The 22,455-nt window shown below is 34.6% G+C and overlaps 1 protein-coding gene across 1 annotated transcript; it reads left to right on the forward strand.

Moving 5' to 3' along the window:
• Positions 1 to 323: 323 nt before the first annotated feature.
• On the forward strand, positions 324 to 13,811 carry Enam (enamelin). The gene is made up of 8 exons (XM_076864034.1): positions 324 to 377; positions 1,551 to 1,619; positions 1,743 to 1,787; positions 2,486 to 2,527; positions 4,888 to 5,145; positions 6,092 to 6,154; positions 8,033 to 8,083; positions 10,965 to 13,811. Exons 1-8 carry the CDS (start codon positions 324 to 326, stop codon positions 13,809 to 13,811), a joined length of 3,429 nt encoding a protein of 1,142 aa, XP_076720149.1.
• The last annotated feature ends 8,644 nt before the right edge of the window (positions 13,812 to 22,455 follow it).

The raw sequence follows: 22,455 nt of genomic DNA on the forward strand, positions 1-22,455 counted from the left end.
TAATATTGTATCTTTATACATTTCCCCATAAGGAAGTCAAGCTTTGTCAACAATGTACTACAAGTAATCTCAAAAATACAATGCCTATGTCATTTTCTCTCTCATTGAGCTCTCATCTTAATCTTAAAACAGCAGACGATTAAGCTTGATTTTGAGGATCCTCTAATAAGAGTGTGATTGGATAAAATGGTTAACATGACATGTGCTTCCACAGAGGTGAAGCTTTGCTATTTGTTTGTTTCTTTGTTCCGCTTCTATATTTGAGTTTCTTTTCATACTTTATTTTTAATTTTTCCAAAAGCTTATGAAAATTTTGGTGAAAAATGTTGCTGCTTCAGTGCAGGAATGGAGCCTCTTTTCCTAAGTTATATAACTTGGTGAGTATTTTCACTTATTTTTCCTAATATCTATCTTATGAAACTAGACATTACCAGAAGTATATTTGAGAGCACAAAACACTATTTAAGTACATCAGAAAAACCAAAGCATATCTGTGTTCACAGATGAAATGGAAGAACTTACACAGTCATTGTACTTCATAGAAATAAACCACTATCATTTTCAATTCAAAAAATATCATAGACTTACATCCAATTATGCACTTTTAGAGGTAATGTGGATATTAAGAATCATCTAACATAATACATCAACTTTACAAAAGAGAAAGTAAGTGGCATTTTATATTAGTAAAATAAAATTCCACATCTTCCTTCATGAATGTGCAGAACTAGCAAAAACTGTTGTGACAGTTACTACACAGATGAAATGTATGATTGAGAGAAATTAAACAAAGGTTCCCCATATCTTGATTTATTATCTTAGAAACATTTAGAAAGCATCCACTTGTTGTAACCTATACTAAACACAAGTCACAACTGTTACTTATCTAACGAAGAGATAAGCTTGCATGTCTGCCTATTTCTTCCTATTTTCCTGACCAGCCCTTGAGCAGAAATGATTTATTATAATAAATAATAAATTACTTATTGTTTATTATTTTAAAAATAATAAAATTAATAATAGAGGAAAGAAGAAAAATAGGATTTTGGAATATTCCAGTTTCATTCGAATATTAATTAACTTCCATATAATGGAATGTTGTTTATAACATCTTAATAATACAAAGTCCTAATGGATACTCATTGAAATTGAAATTATTTCTTAAAGTGAATGTAGTTGGATATTATTATGCCTTTTTAATCCAATTTAGAACTAGAAATTCAAAACTATAAATATTCCTATTTTTAGGTTACTTCTTAATTTCTAATTTCCATATTTTAATGTTATGAACCATCTTCCCAAGCATCATTATTCTTTTTCTCTTTCTCACTCTTGCTCTCTCCTATCTTTCCTTTCCTTTCTAATCTGATACTTTGGACAACTTGGAACAGTACTAGGTAATACTGATTTCTTAACATAAGAAAGAGCAGAGACCCCTTGTATTTCTGTACTTTCCTTGACAGATAAGTTGATTGGCAGTTAAATAACTGCAGAGTGCCCTAAATACAATATTTCACAGTACAAAAATAATATTCAGTTTTGTAATCTAGGTACCAAGTGGAAAAATGAAGATTCTCCTGGTCTTTCTAGGTCTTCTTGGTAATTCTGCTGCTATGCCAGTGAGTATTTTTTTAAATATTAGACCTTTTCTTTGTGTTCTATTGTTACATAGCTTGGGAATAGCTGTTGGGCTTATTTCAACTAAGGTTCTGCATTTGTCACTGATATTCTCTCAGTTCCAGATGCATATGCCCCGAATGCCTGGATTTAGCAGTAAAAGTGAAGAGGTATGTATGCTCAGTATGAGGGGAAAAGTTTCCCAGGGCCTTATCCTCTTAAGTTCAAAAAAATTAGAATACTAGCAAAATTTCTCATGAATTATGAAATTCTTATTAAAATTTCTAATGAAAAAGGTAAAAGGAGGAAGCATTGCAAGTATTAAACTCTCAAATCAAGGCTAATTCCCTCCAGCATGATCCTATCTGGTTGCTTCAATATTTCTTTTTAAGTTAAAGATGGATTTATATTAAAATTTAGTTCATATCAGCTTTTGGGATAATTTTGTTAGCTAGAAAAAGTAGTCACTTGTACCAAAGGTTGTTAGACAGTAGATGTTTAAGCATATAAGTATCTTATATACTCATACAGGGATCACTAACCAAATTCAATGCACATCAGAAAAAAGAATCATCTTATCATAGAATTATCTTGTTCTCAAATTCTGAATTTCAAATGAAGAGAACAGAACATTTTAAAACAACAAAGTAGACCAGATGTTTATATCTATCATTCTATATTGATTCTTCTGAAAATTCTAACTTAAAATGCCCTAAAAGTTTTTATATATACTTATTTTAAATCTGTGTGTAACTAGTAAAAAACATTATAATTACTGTTCCTTAAAAATCAGAAATTCAACTTGCTTATTAATTGTGAACTAACTAAATAAAACCTTTTCCACATTAATGGATCCCTTTCATTGCAGATGATGCGTTTTGGTCCGTTCAACTTTATGAACGCTCCACATGTAAGTTCTCCTTTATAGCATTTCTGAGGATTTCTTGTTTAAATCCAGATAACTACATTATAAGGTTTTACTTAGCTAATAGAGACATTAATAGCTACATACATTTTAATTACCATATAATTGCAAAAAAGTTTCAAAGGGGAAAGTCATTTCATTTGTCCCTCCTTGGTAAATTTTCCTCCTTTTCATTACTATTATTCTCCCATAAATCAAAATCATCCAGTAATTACAAGGGTTCTTCATATAAAAAATTGGTTCTAGGAAAATATCACAAATAACATATTCACAATAACAATAAAAAGAGCATAATAAAAAATAACATAATAAATATTTGGGGGGGGTAGTAAATTTTATTTGTATTGTCTTGACAGATAACACTAAAATTGTGAAAGAGTATTTTTTTATTTTATTGAAATAAACGTGGATTATTCTTATCACTGTGCTAATTCTTAGAAAAAACTAGTACATGAATCAAGTGTCAGTTGTTTTTTGGTGTAATTTTCTAACAAACTTGCAAAACAACCCAACGTGTCACTTTTGACTTTTGTGGCATGATGATGATGGCCATTGATGGCAGTGGAGGGCATGAACTTATCCAGTCATTCTCTCTTGAAGACCTTCGCCTATAATCATCATCATTTTCAATATTCTCTCCCTCAATTTCTCTTTGGTCCAACTTTTTCACATCCTCATTCTTGGTTTTAGTGCCTTCCATCAATAACCTTTGTTTGATTGTATCATGCATTGTCATATGTAATCATCCAGCAGACAGTAAGAGACTAATTAATGAAGACTGGAGATAGAGACTGGCATTAAATCAGGGAGGAAATCATGGGGATTGATATTGCAAGACTAACATCAATTCATAAATAATCATTTTCAGGTTATAATGACTTTTGCTTTCCTGTTCAACCCTGTAACTGGGGAAATTCTGAAAAAAGCAGCATTAAAGAGTTTCCGTCTGTAATCAAGAAATATATGCACCATATAAGGGTGTTTACACAGAATTTTAATTATTTCTGTTTGGGAGTTTTTGTTCTTGTTGTTGTTTTGTCCTTTTTGCTTGTTTTTCTACTTTGCATTATAGTCATGCTTACTTTATTTTCTTTTTCCTTTTTGTTCTTTTTATCCTGCCTTATTACAAGTCACACTGGGTTTGAGTTTGACATCAAACTCCCTGGAACCTAACTTATACTCTTCTTTTTTTTTTTTTTTTTTTTTTTGCTGTTATTGTTCTAATTAGTTACACATGACAGCAGAATGCATTTCAATTCATTGTACACAAATGGAGCACAACTTTTCATTTCTCTGGTTGTACACGATGTAGATGTACACTCTACATGTGCAGTCATATATGTACCTAGGGTTATAACATTCATCTCTTTCCACCAACTTTCCTGCCCCCATGCCTGCTATCCTTCCCTCCCTCCCCTTTGCCCAAAGTTCCTCCATTATCCCCCATGCCCACCCCTCAACCCCCACTATGGATCAGCATCCACTTATCAGAGAGAACATTCGGCCTTTAGTTTTGGGGATTGGCTTACTTTGCTTAGCATGATAATCTTCAACTCCATCTATTTACCACAATTTTATTCTCTTTTAATGCTAACTAATATTCCATTGTGTATATGTACCACAATTTCTTTATCTGTTCATCTGTTTAAGGGCACCTAAATTGGTTCCACAGTTTAGCTACTGTGAATTGAGCTGCTATGAACATTGATATGGCTGTGTCATTATAAAGTATGCTGATTTTAAGTCCTTTGAGTATAGACCAAGGAATGGAATAGTTGGGTCCAATGGTAGTTCCATTCCAAGTTTTCTAAGGAATATCCATATTGCTTTCCATAGTGGTTGGAAGAATTTGCAGTGCCACCAACAATATATGTGTGTACCTTTTTCTTCACATCCTCGCCAACATTTATTATTGCTTGTATTCTTGATAACTGCCATTCTGACTGGAGTGAGATGAAATCTTAGAGTAGTTTTGATTTGCATTTCTCTAATTACTAGAGAAGTTGAACATTTTTTCATATATTTGTTGATCCATTGTATATTTTCTTCTGAGAAGTGTCTCTAACTTTACACTGCTTACCTGAGTCAGGATTTCAGAGTTAGAAAATTATCAAATTCTGAAATAAACTTCTCATTGAATTCTGAGCTTTGGTTAGTTTGATTTTATAGAGAAGTTCTTTTATGTAAAAAAGTTCCTGCTAAAGAGTCTGAAGCTTCCATTGTGGAGCCAAGTTCCATAGAATTTTTAAGCTCCTAGGATGGGTTTTGGAGACTAATATTAGAGGGTAGGGAGAGTCTAAATATCAACCCTAATGTGGTTTCACTGTTTTTTGTTACTCTTTCAGATGGCACATATGGGCCTTTACGGAAATGGTTTTCAAATCCCTCAGCCATTTCCACAGTACCAGATGCCCATGTGGCCTCAGCCGCCACCCAATGCATGGCAGAATCCCCCAGAACCCCAACACCAGACCAAGACTGATCAAACCCAAGAGACACAGAAACCCAACCAAACCCAGCCAAAAAATCCACCACAAAAACAGCCTTTAAAGCAGCCATCACAAGCCACAACTCAGGGCAAAGAAGAAACCCAACCTCCTCAGGTAAGGCTCATCCATAAAAAAAAAAATCCCAAATCAAAGTCAGTAAAAGCCATAAAATGTATTTGGAGGTCCATATCATCCCTGAATACACACTTCCTCTGAAACTTAATACAGGTTCTGTTATATGTAATATGATATTGAGTTCTGACATTTATCCAAAACTGTCTGAAGAGTCAACTCCAACCTTGTTTGGTTCAAAATTATACAAATACATTGACTTAAAGAAGATCCTTTTAAAATACAGAGTCAATATGGTATAACAAAAATGGCCGCAAGAGTAAGAGTCAAGAAACAAAGGTTTAAGTTCTACTCCCAAGTTTTATTGGTTTATGATCATGAGAAAGTCACTTTACCTTTCTAGACAACTGTTTCCCCATGAATAAACTATATAGTCTCTAAGTCCTTTCTAGATCCACACTTAGATGACCTAAAATACTGCTCTAAAATAAATACTTCTTCTAGTATTTCAGATGACATAAGTGCAGTCCTGAAATAAGACAAAAAGATGTGCAAATGGTTTCTCAAAATCTCAATCAATAGTTTTTGGTCATTTATTATCACTTACAATTATAATACAGGAAATACAAAATTGAATAAAAAGACACCACTGGATTTGAATCCTGGTTTCAATCATTCCCCTGCCATGAGAATCTGGGCAAGTGACTTACCTTCTATGAGTCTCAGATTCTTAAATAAAATGGAAATAATGAAGTACCTATCTTCCATGGTTATCTGAGCATTATATGAGTTTAACAATATATAATGTTAAGCACAGTACTTGAAACATAAAGGTTCAATACAGTAATTATTATTATTATCTCTGCCCTAAAATAAACACAGTTTAATGCAAAAGGAAATAAAAGTTCCCCAAGATTCAAATAATAATATTCATTTTTAATTTATTTTTCTCACTTCCACATAACTCTGATTCTTTCTTTCTCTCAAGGCATTCCCACCATTTGGCAATGGACTATTTCCCTATGGCCAACCACCCTGGCCAATTCCACAGGTAAAAATGTTTTATCTTTACACTAGAAACAAAAAATGGTATTAGCAAGTTATATCTTAAATTAATACAAGTTCAGATGCTGTAATAGAATGCCACATTCTAATCAATAGAATATGAAACAAAAATTATCACATCTGTAACCATGCAGGAAAACGATAATTTTTGAATGAATTTTTTGTTCAGACTAATTAATGGCATGAACACTGCCTAAATCACCAAACAGCTATGACCCCACTTCACTATGAGATTACAAAACACAATGACTGTCTTCATTTAATGTAATGGGGAAATTGACTGTGAACAGAGTTTGAAAAACATAGGGTAAGCTATGATTAAGCTAAGATCTTGCGGGTGGGTTGTTGCTCAGTGGTAGAGCATTTGCCTAGTGTGTGTGAGGCACTGTGCTCAATCCTCAGCACCACATAAAAATAAATAAATAAAATAAACGTATTGTGTCCATCTACAACTAAAACTACAAGATCTTTTCATCATACCTTAGTGTTTCTAGTCACAGATACATCATAATACAGAACCTTCCAAAATGATATTTATAAGAACACTCAAAGAATTATTAAAGTTTAAAATTATTAAATATTGAAATTATGTCATAGGCATTAAAAATATGGATGGCAAAATAAACTATTTGAATTAAGTTAATAGTAAAGACTATTTGTCTTAAAAAAAAAAAAAAAAAAACCTAAAACAACATCAAGAAATACTTGGTGACTGTACATTCAGCTATACCATGGATTTTTTTGTTGTTGTTCACAACTCTAATGGAAAGAGCTTATCAACAAGAACAATTCATTTCAAGGAGTATGAGTTCCTTTCTTTTGCTGTTTTGTTCTACTTTTTGTTTTGTTTTTGATTTTTGCAGTACTAAGATTGAACCCAAAGGTTCTCTATCACTAAGCTACACCCCCAACCCTTTTTTATTTTTTATTTTGAGACAGGAACTCCCTAAATTGTCCAGGTTGGTCTTCAATTTGGGATCCTCCTGCCTCAACCTCCTGAGTTGCTAGGATTACAGACATGCCACCACACCCAACTGAGTTCCTTCCCCCGCCTCTTAAAAAAGCAACTTCCTTTTACTGGCCATAATAAACTAAAAAAATTAAAGCAATTCAAGGTAAAGATTTTTAAAATAGCATGATTCTTATGCCAAAGTAACTATTAATCTCCTTTACATAGAACTTCTTGAAAATCTATCTCCCTACATGGCATGTGCCTGTAGTCCCAGCTACTTGGGAGGTTAAGGCAGGAGAATTACAACTTCAAGGCCAGCCTGAGTAATTTAATAAGACCCTGTCTGGAAAAAAAGAAAGAAAGAAAGAAAGTCTATAGGAACCAAACTACTTTTCTAAACCCTCCCACTTTGCAAATCACTGAGCAGAAGTTCATCCTCCAAATTTGATTAGGAAAATTGACTCTAAATATGATGCACACGTTCTAAAAATAACATTATTTCAATCTCTATAACTAGATGTTCAAATATGAATGTTTAATATCACTCAAATCTCAATTTCAATACCTTTATTTTTTCCTCCCTCACTCTCTCTCTATCTCTCTCCCTCCCTTCCCTCCACAGTCTCCCTCCCCCATGTGTGGAGTGGTGTGTGGCAAGGTGTGATGAGGGGGTGGAGGTTAGGAATGCTGGAAGTAGTAGGGTGGAGTGATGGCTAACATATGTGGCTATACAAGGTATTTTGAGTAGGATAAGTCTTTATAGTTAGTGAGATCTAATGACTCAGAAGCTAAAAGTTCATAGTACGAACATCCAATACTGACTTGAGCTAATTTAATGTACCTTCAGTCCTATAAACAAATGGTAGCATAAGGGGGTTTTCTCTTGTATTCCCTGTGTTTTTCACCTTTCAGAGGGTACCGCCACCACGTTATGGACGTCTACCACTCAGCAATGAAGAAGGAGTAAGTTACATTCTCTATTAGAAATTACAGTCTATTAGGTACTATTTTTTTAATATTTTTTAGTTGTAGATGGACACAATACCTTTATTTTATTTTTATGTGGTGCTGAGGATTGAACCCAGTGCCTCATGCATGTGAGGCAAATGCTCCACCACTGAGCCACAACCACAGCCCCAGTCATAACCACAGCCCTAAGGTACTATTTTTTAATCTACATCTAGTAAGAAAGCTCAAATCCAACATATGAACTTTCTATAGCTCATGTTCCCAAAACTTAAAAAAAAAAAAAAAAGTGAAACAAATCAAGTCAGTAGCCTAAGTAAAATGTGACACATCATTTCTACATGCATTGAAAGATCTCCCTCACATACTTGCTAAGAAAGCTAATAAGCTCAGACAGTGATAAACAGAGAAGGAAGTTAAGAGCATCATACAATGTTATTTTCAGAATGGAATTTAATGATCTTTTAGATCCCTCATTGTATAAATAAACTGAAGTCCAGACAAGATAAATCACGATTTAGTTTTGTCTACTTACTTAGTGGATGAACTGGACCCAGAATCTAAGTCTTTTGATATCCAGTCCAATCTTTTTTTTACTACCTCACACTCTGTCACAGGGTAATATACTCTTAAAATATTCCAGCACCATGTCATCAAAAATGTCATTTTAGCAGTTATGGCATAAGACCCCACCCCTAGAGCTTATTTCCTCTTTTTCCCTAAATGTATGATATGTGCTTAGTGAAATGCAGAACAGTTTGGTGAGGAGAGAGAAAAAGTGTCCTTAAACCAGTTGATAGTGAAGATTACTAAGTCAATGATGATATAAAGTACTTTAAATATTAGGGCTATGGTTGTAGCTCGATGGAAGAGTGCTTGTCTAGCATGTGTGAGACACTAGGTTCGATTCTCAGCACCTCTTATAAATAAATAAAGCTACATCCCCAACTAAAAATTTTTTTAAAAAATAAAGTACTTTAAATATTGTAAAAACCCAAAATAAAAATGATTTATATAATTACATGCAATCTAACCTAAAAATTGGTACTTCAGATTTTCACAAATATAACATGAGAAAATGAAGCAGAATAATCCAGGCAAATAGTATAGACATTAAGTCCATATTCTACCAGTTGGGGCCACTGCCACCATCGCCAGAATGATGAGGATTTCTTATCATTCATCTTTCTCATCATCTCTATACACAAATGGGGATAAAAATACTTTTTCTTGGAATTGAATTTGTTTTAAAACAAAAACTAAGTTACCTAAATGCTTCACAAATGTCTAGAAATTTACAGAGTTTATGATGATTAAATCATTAAATGACCATTTATTACACACTTCCTACTGTGCTAGATACTGGAAAACTAAGATGAGAAACATGTTTTCATTCAAAAATTTCACATGGGAAAATCAAGTGGGAGAACCCAGGAATATAAGCAACTGAAATTCAGTGGGATGATTATTATGACAAAAATTGGTATTGCTGTGGACACCTGGCAGTACAGCCTAATTCTGCCCATGGAAATCAGGACAGACAGTCAAGCTGAGTCCTGAAGGATGAGTCAAGTTTGCCAGAAAGGATAAACGTGTAGGTGGGAGAAGGCTAGATATGAAGAAGCCATGTGCAAGGGCATGAAACATTTATGTTCATAAAGAGAACTGAGTTCCCAGACAACTAATAGTAACAGTGATTTACAATTGCATTAAGTACAAGGAGGAAGAAATGAAGCTGAATGTAATACTTATAGCTCAGACAATCATTAAAAATTATTGTTATTATTATTATTATTATTATTATTATTATTATTATTATCATCATCATCATCATCATCTTATGTATAACACTTATTATCAATTCCCAAGTTCCAGGCACAGAACTTTATACATGTTATCTCGTTTGACCCTCATAACAAGCTATAAAGTTGATATTATTTTATTATTATCTCCACATTACAAATGAATAAACTGAGGTAAGTCAAGAGTCACAGTACTAACACTTGTAGAATACAGATGTTAACTCACATCTGTCTAGATCCCCATTTTTTAGCACTAAGCTGTACTGCTTTCTATTTTATGCTAAAGAGTTTATATATTTTATCCTGTAAGGTGTAAGGAACTTTAAATACATTTATATTAAAAGAGGAAAGTGGAAGGATTTCCACATGCCCATCCCTAGCCTTCACCACTCTGATAGCAATTAAGAGGCAAGATTAGAGGAAAGTAAGATTACATACAGAGCAGGCATTAAGAAAATCATTAAAACAGTTCAGTAGTACTGGGGATAAAGATGAGACAATATGAAAGTTTAGATTTTCTAGGACTTGGTAGTTAATTGGGGAAATAACGGTTAGAGCAGAAATCTGGGAACTGGCTTGATTGTACTTCTTAAATATAGAATGTTGAAGGAGGTTTTAGAGGAGATGATCCCAGTTCTAGGTATATTCAATTAAAAGTACTCATAAGATCTTTGTGAAGCAGCCTCGTTGTCTTACCCTCAAGAGAAAGTGTTGTTGGCCTTTGGGGGTTATCAGTATGGATTCCTACTGGAAGTATTAGCATGCACTCTGCTCCAGGTATGTGTGTAAAACAAGAACAGCAGAGTAAGGAGGATAAAGTATAGAACAAAAAAAATTTTTTTTTAACCCTCAGATTTAAAATCTAGGCCTAATGGTCAGAAAGAATACCAGAAGAGAAAACCAAAAATGGGCAGACAGGGTCATGGAAAAAGAAGAATCAAATTTCAAGAAATAAAACACAGCTGATTAAGTTAAGAACGTGGCTGATAAGATTTCCCTATTACACTATAAATTTCCAAGCAACACCATGGTAGGAAACAAAGAATAATTATTGATTTCCATTTCCTTTCCTACAGAATCCTTATTTTGGATATTTTGGATATCATGGCTTTGGAGGTCACCCCCCTTATTATTCAGAAGAGATGTTTGATGATATTGAAAAACCCAAAGAAAAAGATCCTCCTAAAACTGAGAGTCCACCGGCAGAACCCTCAGCTAATTCAACAGTTACTGAGACTAATTCTACCCAGCCAAATCCTGGAAGAAGTCAAGGTGGAAATGACACCTACTCAATAGGAAATAATGCCCTAGTACCTAACACTGGGAACAACCCTACAGCTCAAAATGGTGTCTTCCCACCCCCTTCAGTTAATGTTTCAGGCCAGGGAGGGCCCAGAAGTCAAATCCCATGGAGACCAAGTCAGCCAAATATTCATGAAATTTACCCAAATCCTAACATCCGAAATCCTCCTACTGGAAGACAATGGCATCCCACTGGTACTGCCATGGGACACAGACAGTATGGGCCTTTATACCGAAATCAACAAGTTCAACGGGGTCCTCGGTGGAATTCCTTAGCTTGGGAAGGAAAACAAGCAACTCGGCCAGGAAATCCAACTTATCGTAAAGCTTATCCTCCCACTTCAAGAGTCAATTACCCCAATTATGCAGGAAATCCAGCAAATTTCAGAAGAAAGCCTCAGGCGCCAAATAAACACCTTATGGGAACCAATGTCATACCCTTGGGCCCCAAACAGGCTACTGTTGGCCGCAATGAAAAAAATCAAAATCCACAAGAAAAATCATTAGGCCAAAAAGATAGAATAATGAGTCCTACAAAGGATACAGCTGGTGTTTGGAAAACCTCTCAACATCACGGAGTTAATAAACCAAATTATAAATCACCTCGCCCCGAGGACAATATGCTAGGTCCAAATTTTAATTCTATTAATCAACGTGAAAATTCTTATTTTCCAAGAGGAGATTCCAGAAAAGCACCAAGTTCTGATGTACAAACCCAAAGTCAGAATTTGCCCAAAGGTATTGCTTTAGAACCAAGAAGAATCCCATATGAATCAGAAACTAATCAGCCTGAATTAAAGCACAGTACACAACAGCCTGTATACCCTGAGGAAATTCCCTCTACTACAAGAGAACATTTTCCTACTGGAAGAAATACTTGGAGCAACAAAGAAATTCCTCCATACTTTAAGGAAGATCCTGGGAGGCAGGAAGAACATTTGCCACAGCCATCCCAAGGCTCTAGAGGAAGTGTTTTCTACCATGAATATAACCCCTATTATCCCAGGGAAAATTTACCATACATCAGAAGCAATATCTGGGATGAGAGAATTGATTCTCCCAATACTATAAGGCAACCAGAAAATCCACGGTACTCTATGAATACTCTAGTCCAGAAAGAGACAGTTCATTACAATGAAGAGGACCCAATAGATCCAACTGGAGATGAATCTTTTCCAGCACGAAGTAAATGGGGTGAGGAAGAGTTGAGCTTTAAAGGAAGTCCAACAGTGAGGCTCTATGAAGGCGAGCAATATGCTTCAAATCAACCAAAGCAGTATCCTCCCTATTCCTTAGATAATCCATCAAAACCCAGGGAAGACTTTCCTTATAGTGAATTTTATCCCTGGAGCCCAGAAGAGACTTTTCCATCATATAATCCAGGTCCCACTATATCACCACCTGTGGAGAACAGGGGCTATTATGGTAATAATGCTATTGGAGAAGAAGAAAGCACTTTCTTTCCTTCATGGAACTCCTGGGACCACAGGATTCAACCCCAAGGACAGAAAGAAAGAGAGTCATATTTTAACAGAAATTTCTGGGATCAGGCAACAAATTCACAGAAAGCTAGTCTACCAGACCAGAAAGAGAACAATCCCTATTCCAGTAATACCCCAGCCGGGCTTCAGAAAAATCCAACATGGCAGGAAGGTCAGAATTTGAACTATGACATGCAAATTACTAGTTTAAATTCACCAGAGAGACAACATTTGGCTTTCCCAGACTTCATTCCTCAAAGCTACCCATCAGGACAAAAAGAAGCACATTTATTTCACCACAGCCCAAGAGGTTCTTGCTGTGTTAGTGGCTCCACGGGACACAAGGACAATCCACTAGCTCTTCAAGATTACACTTCATCCTATGATCTTGCACCAGGGGAGAACCAAGCCACCAACCCTATGTACACAGAAAGTAGTCTTACCAAGCATACAAGACCTATTGTCTCCCCAACAAGCATTCTCCCTGGTCAAAGAAACAGCTCAGAGAAGAAACTGCCTGAGGAAAGCCAAAACACAAGTCCTTTTAGAGATGATGTGTCCACTCTGAGAAGGAATACACCATGTTCTGTAAAGAATCAACTGGATCAAACAGGAATGATGTCCTCTTCTGAGACCAGCTCTCCTCAATCAAAAAATATACCGTGTCTCAAGAATGATCTTGGAGGAGATGGGAACAATATTCTAGAACAAATTTTTGAAGGAAACCAGCTCAATGAAAGATCTGTTGCCCTTACTCCTGAGCAACTTGTTATTGGTACCATTGATGAAGATTCCAAGCCTGAAGGCATTCAAAATGAAGTCCAAGAAAATGAGAGTGAGAGACAGCAACAAAGACCACCTAGCATCCTGAGCTTACCATGCTTTGGCTCCAAATTAGCAAAGCTTTACTCTTCCAGCACTGGAACTCCATCTAGCAATGGAAGGCAAGGCCAATTTGATGGGGATCTAACTATACCTACTGAAAATCCTAATACATTGGTTGGGTTAGCTACTGAGGAACCATTTAAGAATATAAATGTAGACCAACTTAATGCAGATGAACACATTCCATTTGAATCCTTTCAAAGAGGGACCAATCCACAGGACCATATACAAGACTGCTTATTACTTCAGGTCTAGGAATTATTTTAATCAAATGTTCTTGGGGAAGGAAAATAACTAATATTCTATACCAGTGGTTCACAAACTTCCTCCCCACCCAAGACTTAATTATATGACCCTTTTGGTGATCCTTAAGTTTTCCCCATCAGTAGGAATAGTGGCTCAGGTGAAGTTAATGAGATTGGGCCTCTGGGGATAGTTGGATCCAGCACTTTCACATATTAAGTGCAGACATAAGAAAGAGCATGAAGGTCATGACCACCCCTGCCCTGAAACTTGGAAACCACTTCTCTAGATTTGTTCTTTTTTTTTTTTTTTTTTTTTTTTTTTTTGATGATTCTTTTTTCTCCCTATTTACAAAATTGTCTGGTTTTGCATGTCTGAAAGGCAGATGAAGTTTTCATTTTATATATGGAGATCTAAATATCAGTTTAATTGTGATGCACTCTATATTTCTTTTGTGTGTGTTGGTTTTTGTCGTTTTTTTTTCTAGTTAATATTCTTGGCATTTTTTTAAATTCCAATGCCTCTCTCTTTACCTTTATCATTTACTTTCTTACCTTTATTCTTTTCTTTCTCCCTCAACCATTCTATATTTACCTTTCTAATTTTTCTTCTCCATCTTTTTCTCTGTCACTTCTAACATCCTAAAAAGGCTATCTTTAACCATCATTAGCTTCTTCTTTATGTTCACCTCCTCCATTACATGTTCCTTTCTCTTCACTTTCCTATCCTGTCTCCCAATGTATCACTTGCCAATTAATCACTGTTCTCTGACTCCTTTCTTCCCCTCAATTTCTCTTTTTCCTGCTATGCCATTTTTGTATCTTAAGACTGAATGTCACTTCCCCACTTTTTGTATCTAAATTCTACTCTAATTTTTTCTTGGCTCAGCAAACTGTCAGTGTAGGGTATATTTAGGAAATCGCAGTCACTGATACCTACTTATGTTTTTAACTTTTTATGATCTCTATCAGGTAGACAGCTCAGTTAGAGAAACATATTCCAGGAGAAGGGAAGACAGGTTAGTTACCAGAACTAGCAGCCTAGGGGAAAGGGTTAGAAAAGTAGAGAATGAAGAATGAAAAAATTGTCACTCTGGGTCTATGTATCCAGAAAAATAGAGTAGGATTTGCCACACGCCTATCACCAATTTGGAATCTGCAGGATCTATATAGGATATTTCAGAAACACTACCTTATGCAGATAAGACACTAAATATTTAGTTTTCTTTACTAGTGCAGTATAAGTGGTTACACCAGCATGTACTACCACTAACATGCTTATTCTCCATGTCCTTGTAGAATTATTCACAGGCACAGTTTCTTGGTGTTTTGATTAAATAGTGTAAATTATTTTGTAAAGTAGTTATTTCTATATTGCCTTGCTTAGAATACATCTGAGTTTTTAAATTATTATTATACATATATTTTAATTTTACTAAAGGCATTTTGGCCTATTATCTGGATGGTGCTTGTGTGGAGGAATAAATTTCTCAAAATTACCTAGAAAATTAACTTCTAACCCTAAGGAGTTTCTTGGGGAAAAAAATTCCCAGAATATATTTCATAAGATCTCAGAAAATTAGGGAAAAACAATGTTAAAATTTCCTGAGAAAAGAAACTTTGCCCTTGAAGTACCTAGCACAGTGTCTTGACTGTAGAAGGTACCCAGTAAAGATTTTTCCATTGACTGATTTTTTTAATGGTTTTTCAACACTTGCATGAAAACACTATAGTCTACTTTTCCTGCAGGTGAAATGTACGGGATGCTGAATAAGGATACCACATTCTGTAGCTTTATTCATTCAGCAACATTTGCTTCATAGAATTACAGATTATGTTTGCCATCCACTAGTTGCTAATTCCTCCCCATGTCACTAGTTTTACACTATCAGATATTAAAAAGTCATTAACTTAATCTGTATAAAACTGTCTTTTGAGAATTACACTCTCAAAACATTTCACCACTTTTTTAAAACAATTTTTATCTCAATGTGAATACTTTCACTGTGAAATACATTTCATCAAAACATGAGTCACATAGTTATTTTGGCAAATAAGTTGACACATCTACATCTGTAAAGTACTACTGATTAAGTTATCATCTGAGTTGTCTGTAAGGCAAAAATGGAAAAGCACTGTGTGACTAAAAATATCTACTGAATTTGAGAATATACTGTAAAAAGAAGGGGAAGTGTTCCTATAGAAAATGACTTTATCTCATGAGCAGTTATGTTTCTGCCATACCAGAATTGAGTTATTTATATTTAAAAAAATTAATCACTGTGTGCCCTAAGTTAGGGTGCACACAGTAAAGATGGAAGGCTCTGAAAACAATCCCCTTGCTCAAGCATCCCCATCCCGCCACTACAACCCCACTATAATGGTGAGTTCCTACATCTAGCAGTCATCACCTGCTTATTTTAAAATGACTGTTTAACCTTTAGTCGATAAAGTAAATAAAAAGAAGAAGATAACATCAGAGGATTACAAACACAGAAGATAATACAGCAAGACTAATATACACCTTGCCTTATAATGTTTCTGTCACACAGTCTGTGATGGACTTTTCTAGAGGCATTGGTCCTGATGATGAAGAAATCTTTCTCTCTGTCACTCTATGTGAGAGGTAGGATGATGAACAAAACCTTTGAAATTTAGCCTAGAAATAACTTTCATGGAGATTCTTTCTTTGGCTTGTTGAAGCACCTAGGGATGCAGATAACAGGTTTTACTTTGTTCATTCACAGCGGTCTTAACTTTGCACATCTTTAACAAGAACTTTGAATTATTTATTACTTACTTGCAAATTTCTACCCATCCATTTCCTCTTTCCTCACTTACTCCTGTCTCCTTCAGTCTTTACCATAACAAACCTAAAAAAGATCCATCTTGCCCTTTGGAAACCAAACTTCATTTCTAAGAACCAGAAATAATATACTTAAAATCAACAGGCCTGTCCCTCCTCCACAAAACTATAAAGGTTCAGGGTGACTCAAGCCAACAGCTAATTAAAACTCAGAAGAAAACTGCACTTGATGGAAAATAGAATATCACCATTTCACAAAAGAATACAGTATTTGGTTATACCCACCTGTTCTTCTTTGCCTCTTCAAATCACTCCATTCCAATAACAGTCACTGGACCTTTTTTCCCTTTGAATTTATAGTTAATGCAATTTAGAAACACAATTCAGCAGGTAACAATGAAAATTCCAATCCTAGCAGCAGGGAACTCTTCAAATGAAGAAGCAAGGAGGAAGCCAAACTATAATTTGATACAGACAAAAATTGTAAATAGATCAAGGTGACTGGTCACCTCCCCAACCAAGGTTCCCTGCTCTTAAAGTGTCCCCTTTCATATGCCTAAGCAACTAGTACCCTCCCATTTCTGCATTTCATCAGAACCTATATATTAATTACCTCCGAACTTATCCAAATAACCATATCTCCTTTCGTTCTGCACTGTATGACGCATGTATTTGCTGTAGCTAAATCTGGTAAAAAGATTTTTCTCAAGTGTTGACTAGTATGTAGTATTCCCATATCATCCACTATTCCCTTAAAGAGTGTGTCTAATCATAATGTATTTAGTGAAGGATAATTGCAGAAATATTTGTTGGTAGAGGACCTTGTCAGTACCTTAGTTATTAAAACAAAGTGGCAACTGCCTCCTTTAACTAGGATTAAGTCTGTTTTCTGACAGTGATGCTTGCCATATCAGCATTTCTCATGTTTTAATGTGCACATGAATCTTGGCAAAATGCAGATTTTAATTCAGGAAATCTGGAACAGGGTCCACTGTTCTGTAGTATTAACATGCTCCCTGGTGATGATGGCTTAACCTGTTAGTAGATAAAACTTGGCATCGCAAAGTGCTAGGCGGTTTCCCTTAAGTACGTAATAACTGCCCATTTACCAGGGAAGAGACAGAAAGGTCTTGATCACTAAAAAAAACTAAATAGCATCAATTTGAGAGGAAGTGTACAAATGAAGTATATAAGTGAGAAATCTAATAGATAACAAAAAGAAAGAACAGGGTGACCCTCTCTATATTCCTACATCTATGTTATACTTCCTCCTGGCTCTTTGCCTAGCTCATATAGTTCTAGAATTTTCTACTCTCATCTGTGAAAATCCTATTCAGTTAAAATATTTTCCAAGATTATCCCAACCCTAATATCCTAGGTTTCCCTGAAAGTTCACAGTACATCATTTTTATACTTAATTACATTTGTCATATATCATGTACTCATTTATTCCTGTTAGTTTTGCCTATAGAAATAGTAGGATAATTTCTAAAAAGTGAGGTCAGTTCTTATTTCTCTTATGTATCACTCATAGCTACTGGCACTGTGCTGGGCACAGAGTAGAGGTTAAGTAAACTTCACCTTCTCTTTAAATACATAGGTAAATAAATAAAATTTTATAATTTCCCCCAAATTAATAATTGAAATACTAAAATTAATAATCACTAACATTTTTACAATTTAAAATATACACTGTTTGTAGAACATCTAGAAAATACTAAGAAATAAAGGGAAACAAAATAACATTTTGGTCTATTTCCCTCAAGTCATTTCTTATATATGTGTAAGGGGTTGCTCCTAAAGTCATTCTTTTATGTAATATCTTAATTTTTCTCTTTGCATTGTATAAGCAATTTCTATAAGATTAAAAATTTTTTAATTTCATTTTTATTGTCTGTAAAATATTCTCAAGTATATCTATATTATCATTCCCTTATGATAACATTAAAGCTACTTATAAACTTTTGCTGTCATAAATAATGTCATGATAAATATCTCTTTACGTCTTTGTCAGTAATTCTGGTTATTTCCTCAGAATTACTAGGGGAAATGGTCTAAAAATGTGTTCAGAAAGGATAATTGAGAGCACTAACTTTTACAGTCTTGAATCCAATCATCAGTTCCCCCTATACTACTTGAAAAACTTTAAGAAAGTTAGTTCTCTTCACATTTCAGTTTTATCATTTGTAAAATGAAGATAGTGAATTTTTCATAGGGCAGTAAACATTAGTTAAAAATGCATATACATTGTACTTCATAAATTAGCCACTAGGTGGAAGTGGAAGATTATAATTCCAAAGCCAAGCAACTCCCTACTGCAGCAGAAGCAATTTCTCCAGCTGCACCACAGAACAATTTAATCGCCATGTCTGGGGTAGGATTCAGTAATCTGTTTTAATGAGTCCTCCAAGTTATTCTCATGCACTTTAAAGCTTTAGGATCACTGATCTAACACATATCTACATTTTTCATTGGTTTGTTGCTTTGGCAGAGACAAAAAACAACTGAAATATAGTAACAACTGCAATTTACAAAGTATTGTTGACTGTTATTAACAGCTGTACTGTCACATATAAACATACACACATACAAACATACATACATACATATGGGGTATATTCTAATATTTGTAAAAATCTGCAAGACATTATTTTTATTTCCATTGTTTAAATGAGGAAACAACCATATGGGATATATCCTAATATTTGTAAAAATCTGCAAGATATTATTTTTATTTCCATTGTTTAAATGAGGAAACAACCTTCAATTGAATTAATTTGCCCAGTGTCATTTAGTCTGTATTCCAATTTAGGCCATGGATTTACCCACTAGACTATATAATACACTGCTATTCCAAAACAAAGACCTGAAAGGTCCATTAAAGAGTAATTATTCTATCTCACTGTTCTCAGGTCAAGAAGTATGTGCATGTCTACTTATGAGGTGCATACATCTGTATATTTGTGATTGTACAATTGAAACTATGGTTCATTTTTAATATCAAGTCACATAACAGCATTAAAAATGACAATAGTAGGACTGGGTTTGTGGATCAGTGATAAAGCATTTGCCTAGCACTTGTGAGGCCCTGGATTCAATTCTCAGCACTACATATAAATAAATAAAATAAAGTTCTATCGATAACTAATTTTTTTAAAAAATAACAACAGTCTTAAACTGAAAACTGGGTGTTTGGCTTGGCACAAAGAAGCATTACTCTAATTGCTAATTCTTTTTTTTTTTAAATCTGGCTGGTTCTAAGAATGCTCATTGGACAAACGGCTTACTTATAAAGACTTATGCAGATGGGAAAAAGAAAAACATTTCTTACCAAAGGTACCTACTTTTGCCTGTCTTTAAAAAATATCATCCATTTAATTCAAATTTTAAAAGAGCATATAGAAGCTGGGCATGGGGTGCATGCATGTAATCCCAGCTACTCAGGAGGCTGAGGCAGGAGCATCACAAATTCAAGGCCAGCCTGGCAACTCAGAAAGGACCTGTCTCAAAATTTTAAATAATTTTTTTGAAAGGTGGGGTGCTGAGAATGTAGCTCGGTGGTAGAGTGCCCCTGGGTGCAATCCCCAGTAAATGCAAAATCAATCAATCACAAAAAGTGCACAAATGATGATAAACTTAAGGACAAGTAAGTGAATTGGGTGCATTAACCTCAAAATGCCACATGAGTTGCATGAAAATGTTACAGAAAACATGACTAAGAACCTCAGCTGATGTTTGTTAAAATATAGGTGAGTAAAAAAATAAATAAAGTATAGGAGAGTGATTGAGAATTATCATTATCATTTACTAGACAAGTGAACAAGTCAAACTGCTACTTACCCACTGAGTTAGCTTCCTCCTTTACAATATGAAAGTAATACCCCAAAACTTATTATAAGGATTAAATGAGATGACATATATAAATTATTTGGCATGTGAAGAATGCAATGTTCAATATCATCATTAAATCAGATAGATAATAATTAGGTATTATGTTAATTCAAACACTGCAGATATCAATTGTGAGATAAATTTAAAGGTATAAGAGATCTTTTTAGGAAAATATCTGTCAGGGAAAATGGGGAGGCAGCATTAACCTTCATTTAGGAGTCATCAGCTACTCTGGATTTTTATTGAATGAGTAAATATTTATAAGGAACTTAGACTGACACTTAATGCTAAATTGTTATTAACTTGGTGATCTTAGAATTTAACTGAACTCCCGGGGCTGGGGCTGGGGCTCAGCGGTAGTGCACTTTCCTGGCATGTGTGAAGCACTGGGTTTAATTCTCAGCACTGCATATAAATAAATAAAATAAAGGTCTATCAACAACTAAAAAAATTTTTTTAAAATTTATCTGAACTTCTAAAAGAAAGAAGACTTGCAGGATTATAAATTTGCCATCCATTTCCATCTAGCATTTAATAAGGTAAAAATGCTAGAGGATCATTTATACAAGAATTGACAATGTAATAGCAAAATAATTTCCTATTGTGTACATAGAGAAACTACAGCAAAGATGAAGAGAGAGTAGAAGAACTTCTTAAAAGCAGTATTCCATAAATTCTCATAATATTTTTGGAGTCTATTTCTTTGACTTTATCACCTTCTACCAAATAATTATAATTCTTTATGTACATATACTGTCTCAACACATGTTCTTCATTCATTCAACAAATACATATTTAGAGCCTCTATGTACGAGACAAAGTTCTAGATGCTAGGAACATAAAAATGGGCAACATTAAACTGCCTGCCCTTGTGGAGATTACACTCTAATAGGGGGAAACAGACCAGAAACATGACAAATAGGTAAACTATATAAGTCTGCTTGAAGGTTATAAATATATGGGAATAATAAATCAAAATAAAAGAATAAGAGGTTTTTCCTAATTAAAATTTTAATTTTTTAAATAGTCAGGGTGGCTCTCACAGAGAAGAACTGAGCAGAAATCTAGGGAGTGAGCAATAATGGTGACTCTCTTAAGCTTAATCACCATAGAACATTTTTGTGCAATAGGTTAATAGTCAAAAAAAGTTTACTAATTAAATGAAATCCAAAAACTTAGTTGCAACCACATTTTAGATCAAAGTTCAATAAATAATGGATGTATCTTTAGTATATGAAACTATTATTCCTATTGACAAACCATAGTCCCATCCTTATCCCTAAAGAAAAGCTAAATATCAATATAATCACAATAGAGGTTACCAAAACAACTATCATTATTTTAAAAAAGGAAATAGGGCTTGGGTTGTGGCTCAGTGGTAGAGTGCTTGCCTAGCATGGAGGCACTGGGTTCAATTCTCAGCACCACATATAAATAAATAATTTATTAATTAAGATCCATGGACAACTAAAAAAAGGAAACAGAAGACTGCCTCCTAGAGAAATTGACTTTTACTAATCACCCATCCACTACTTTAAATAAAGACTCAGCATTTACTTTCCACCGAACCCTTAGATAGGTATAACATTTGGCCCTAGCTCTTGCCATAAAGTTTTATGTGCCATGAAGACCTTGCCTTTTTATTAATTATAGGTGTAAAATCACAAAGCCACCTCAAATATGTACAAATATGAATTCAGTGATTAATGCATCATTACATTGTACTTATACACTAATTGTTCATCAAATTGTATTTAATTCACATATAAGAAAGTTAACACAAATAATTTTTTTTAAATATTTATTTTTTAGGTGTAGATGGACACAACACAATGCCTTTATTTTTATGTGGTGCTGAGGATCGAACCTGGGTCCCACCCGTGCTAGGCGAGTGCTCTACCGCTGAGCCACAATCCGAGCCCCTAAATGTTTTCCAAATAAATTATTTCACACAGGTACA

This window comes from Callospermophilus lateralis, chromosome 8 (genome assembly GCF_048772815.1).
Source record: "Callospermophilus lateralis isolate mCalLat2 chromosome 8, mCalLat2.hap1, whole genome shotgun sequence".
In the NCBI taxonomy this organism is placed as follows: Eukaryota; Metazoa; Chordata; class Mammalia; order Rodentia; family Sciuridae; genus Callospermophilus; species Callospermophilus lateralis.

Coding starts and splice junctions, on each gene's coding strand:
- Enam (XM_076864034.1), top strand. CDS start 324: ATGTTGCTGCTTCAGTGCAGGAATGGAGCCTCTTTTCCTAAGTTATAT. Junction 378..1,550: donor TTCCTAAGTTATATAACTTG/GTGAGTATTTTC, acceptor TTTGTAATCTAG/GTACCAAGTGGAAAAATGAA. Junction 1,788..2,485: donor TTAGCAGTAAAAGTGAAGAG/GTATGTATGCTC, acceptor CTTTCATTGCAG/ATGATGCGTTTTGGTCCGTT.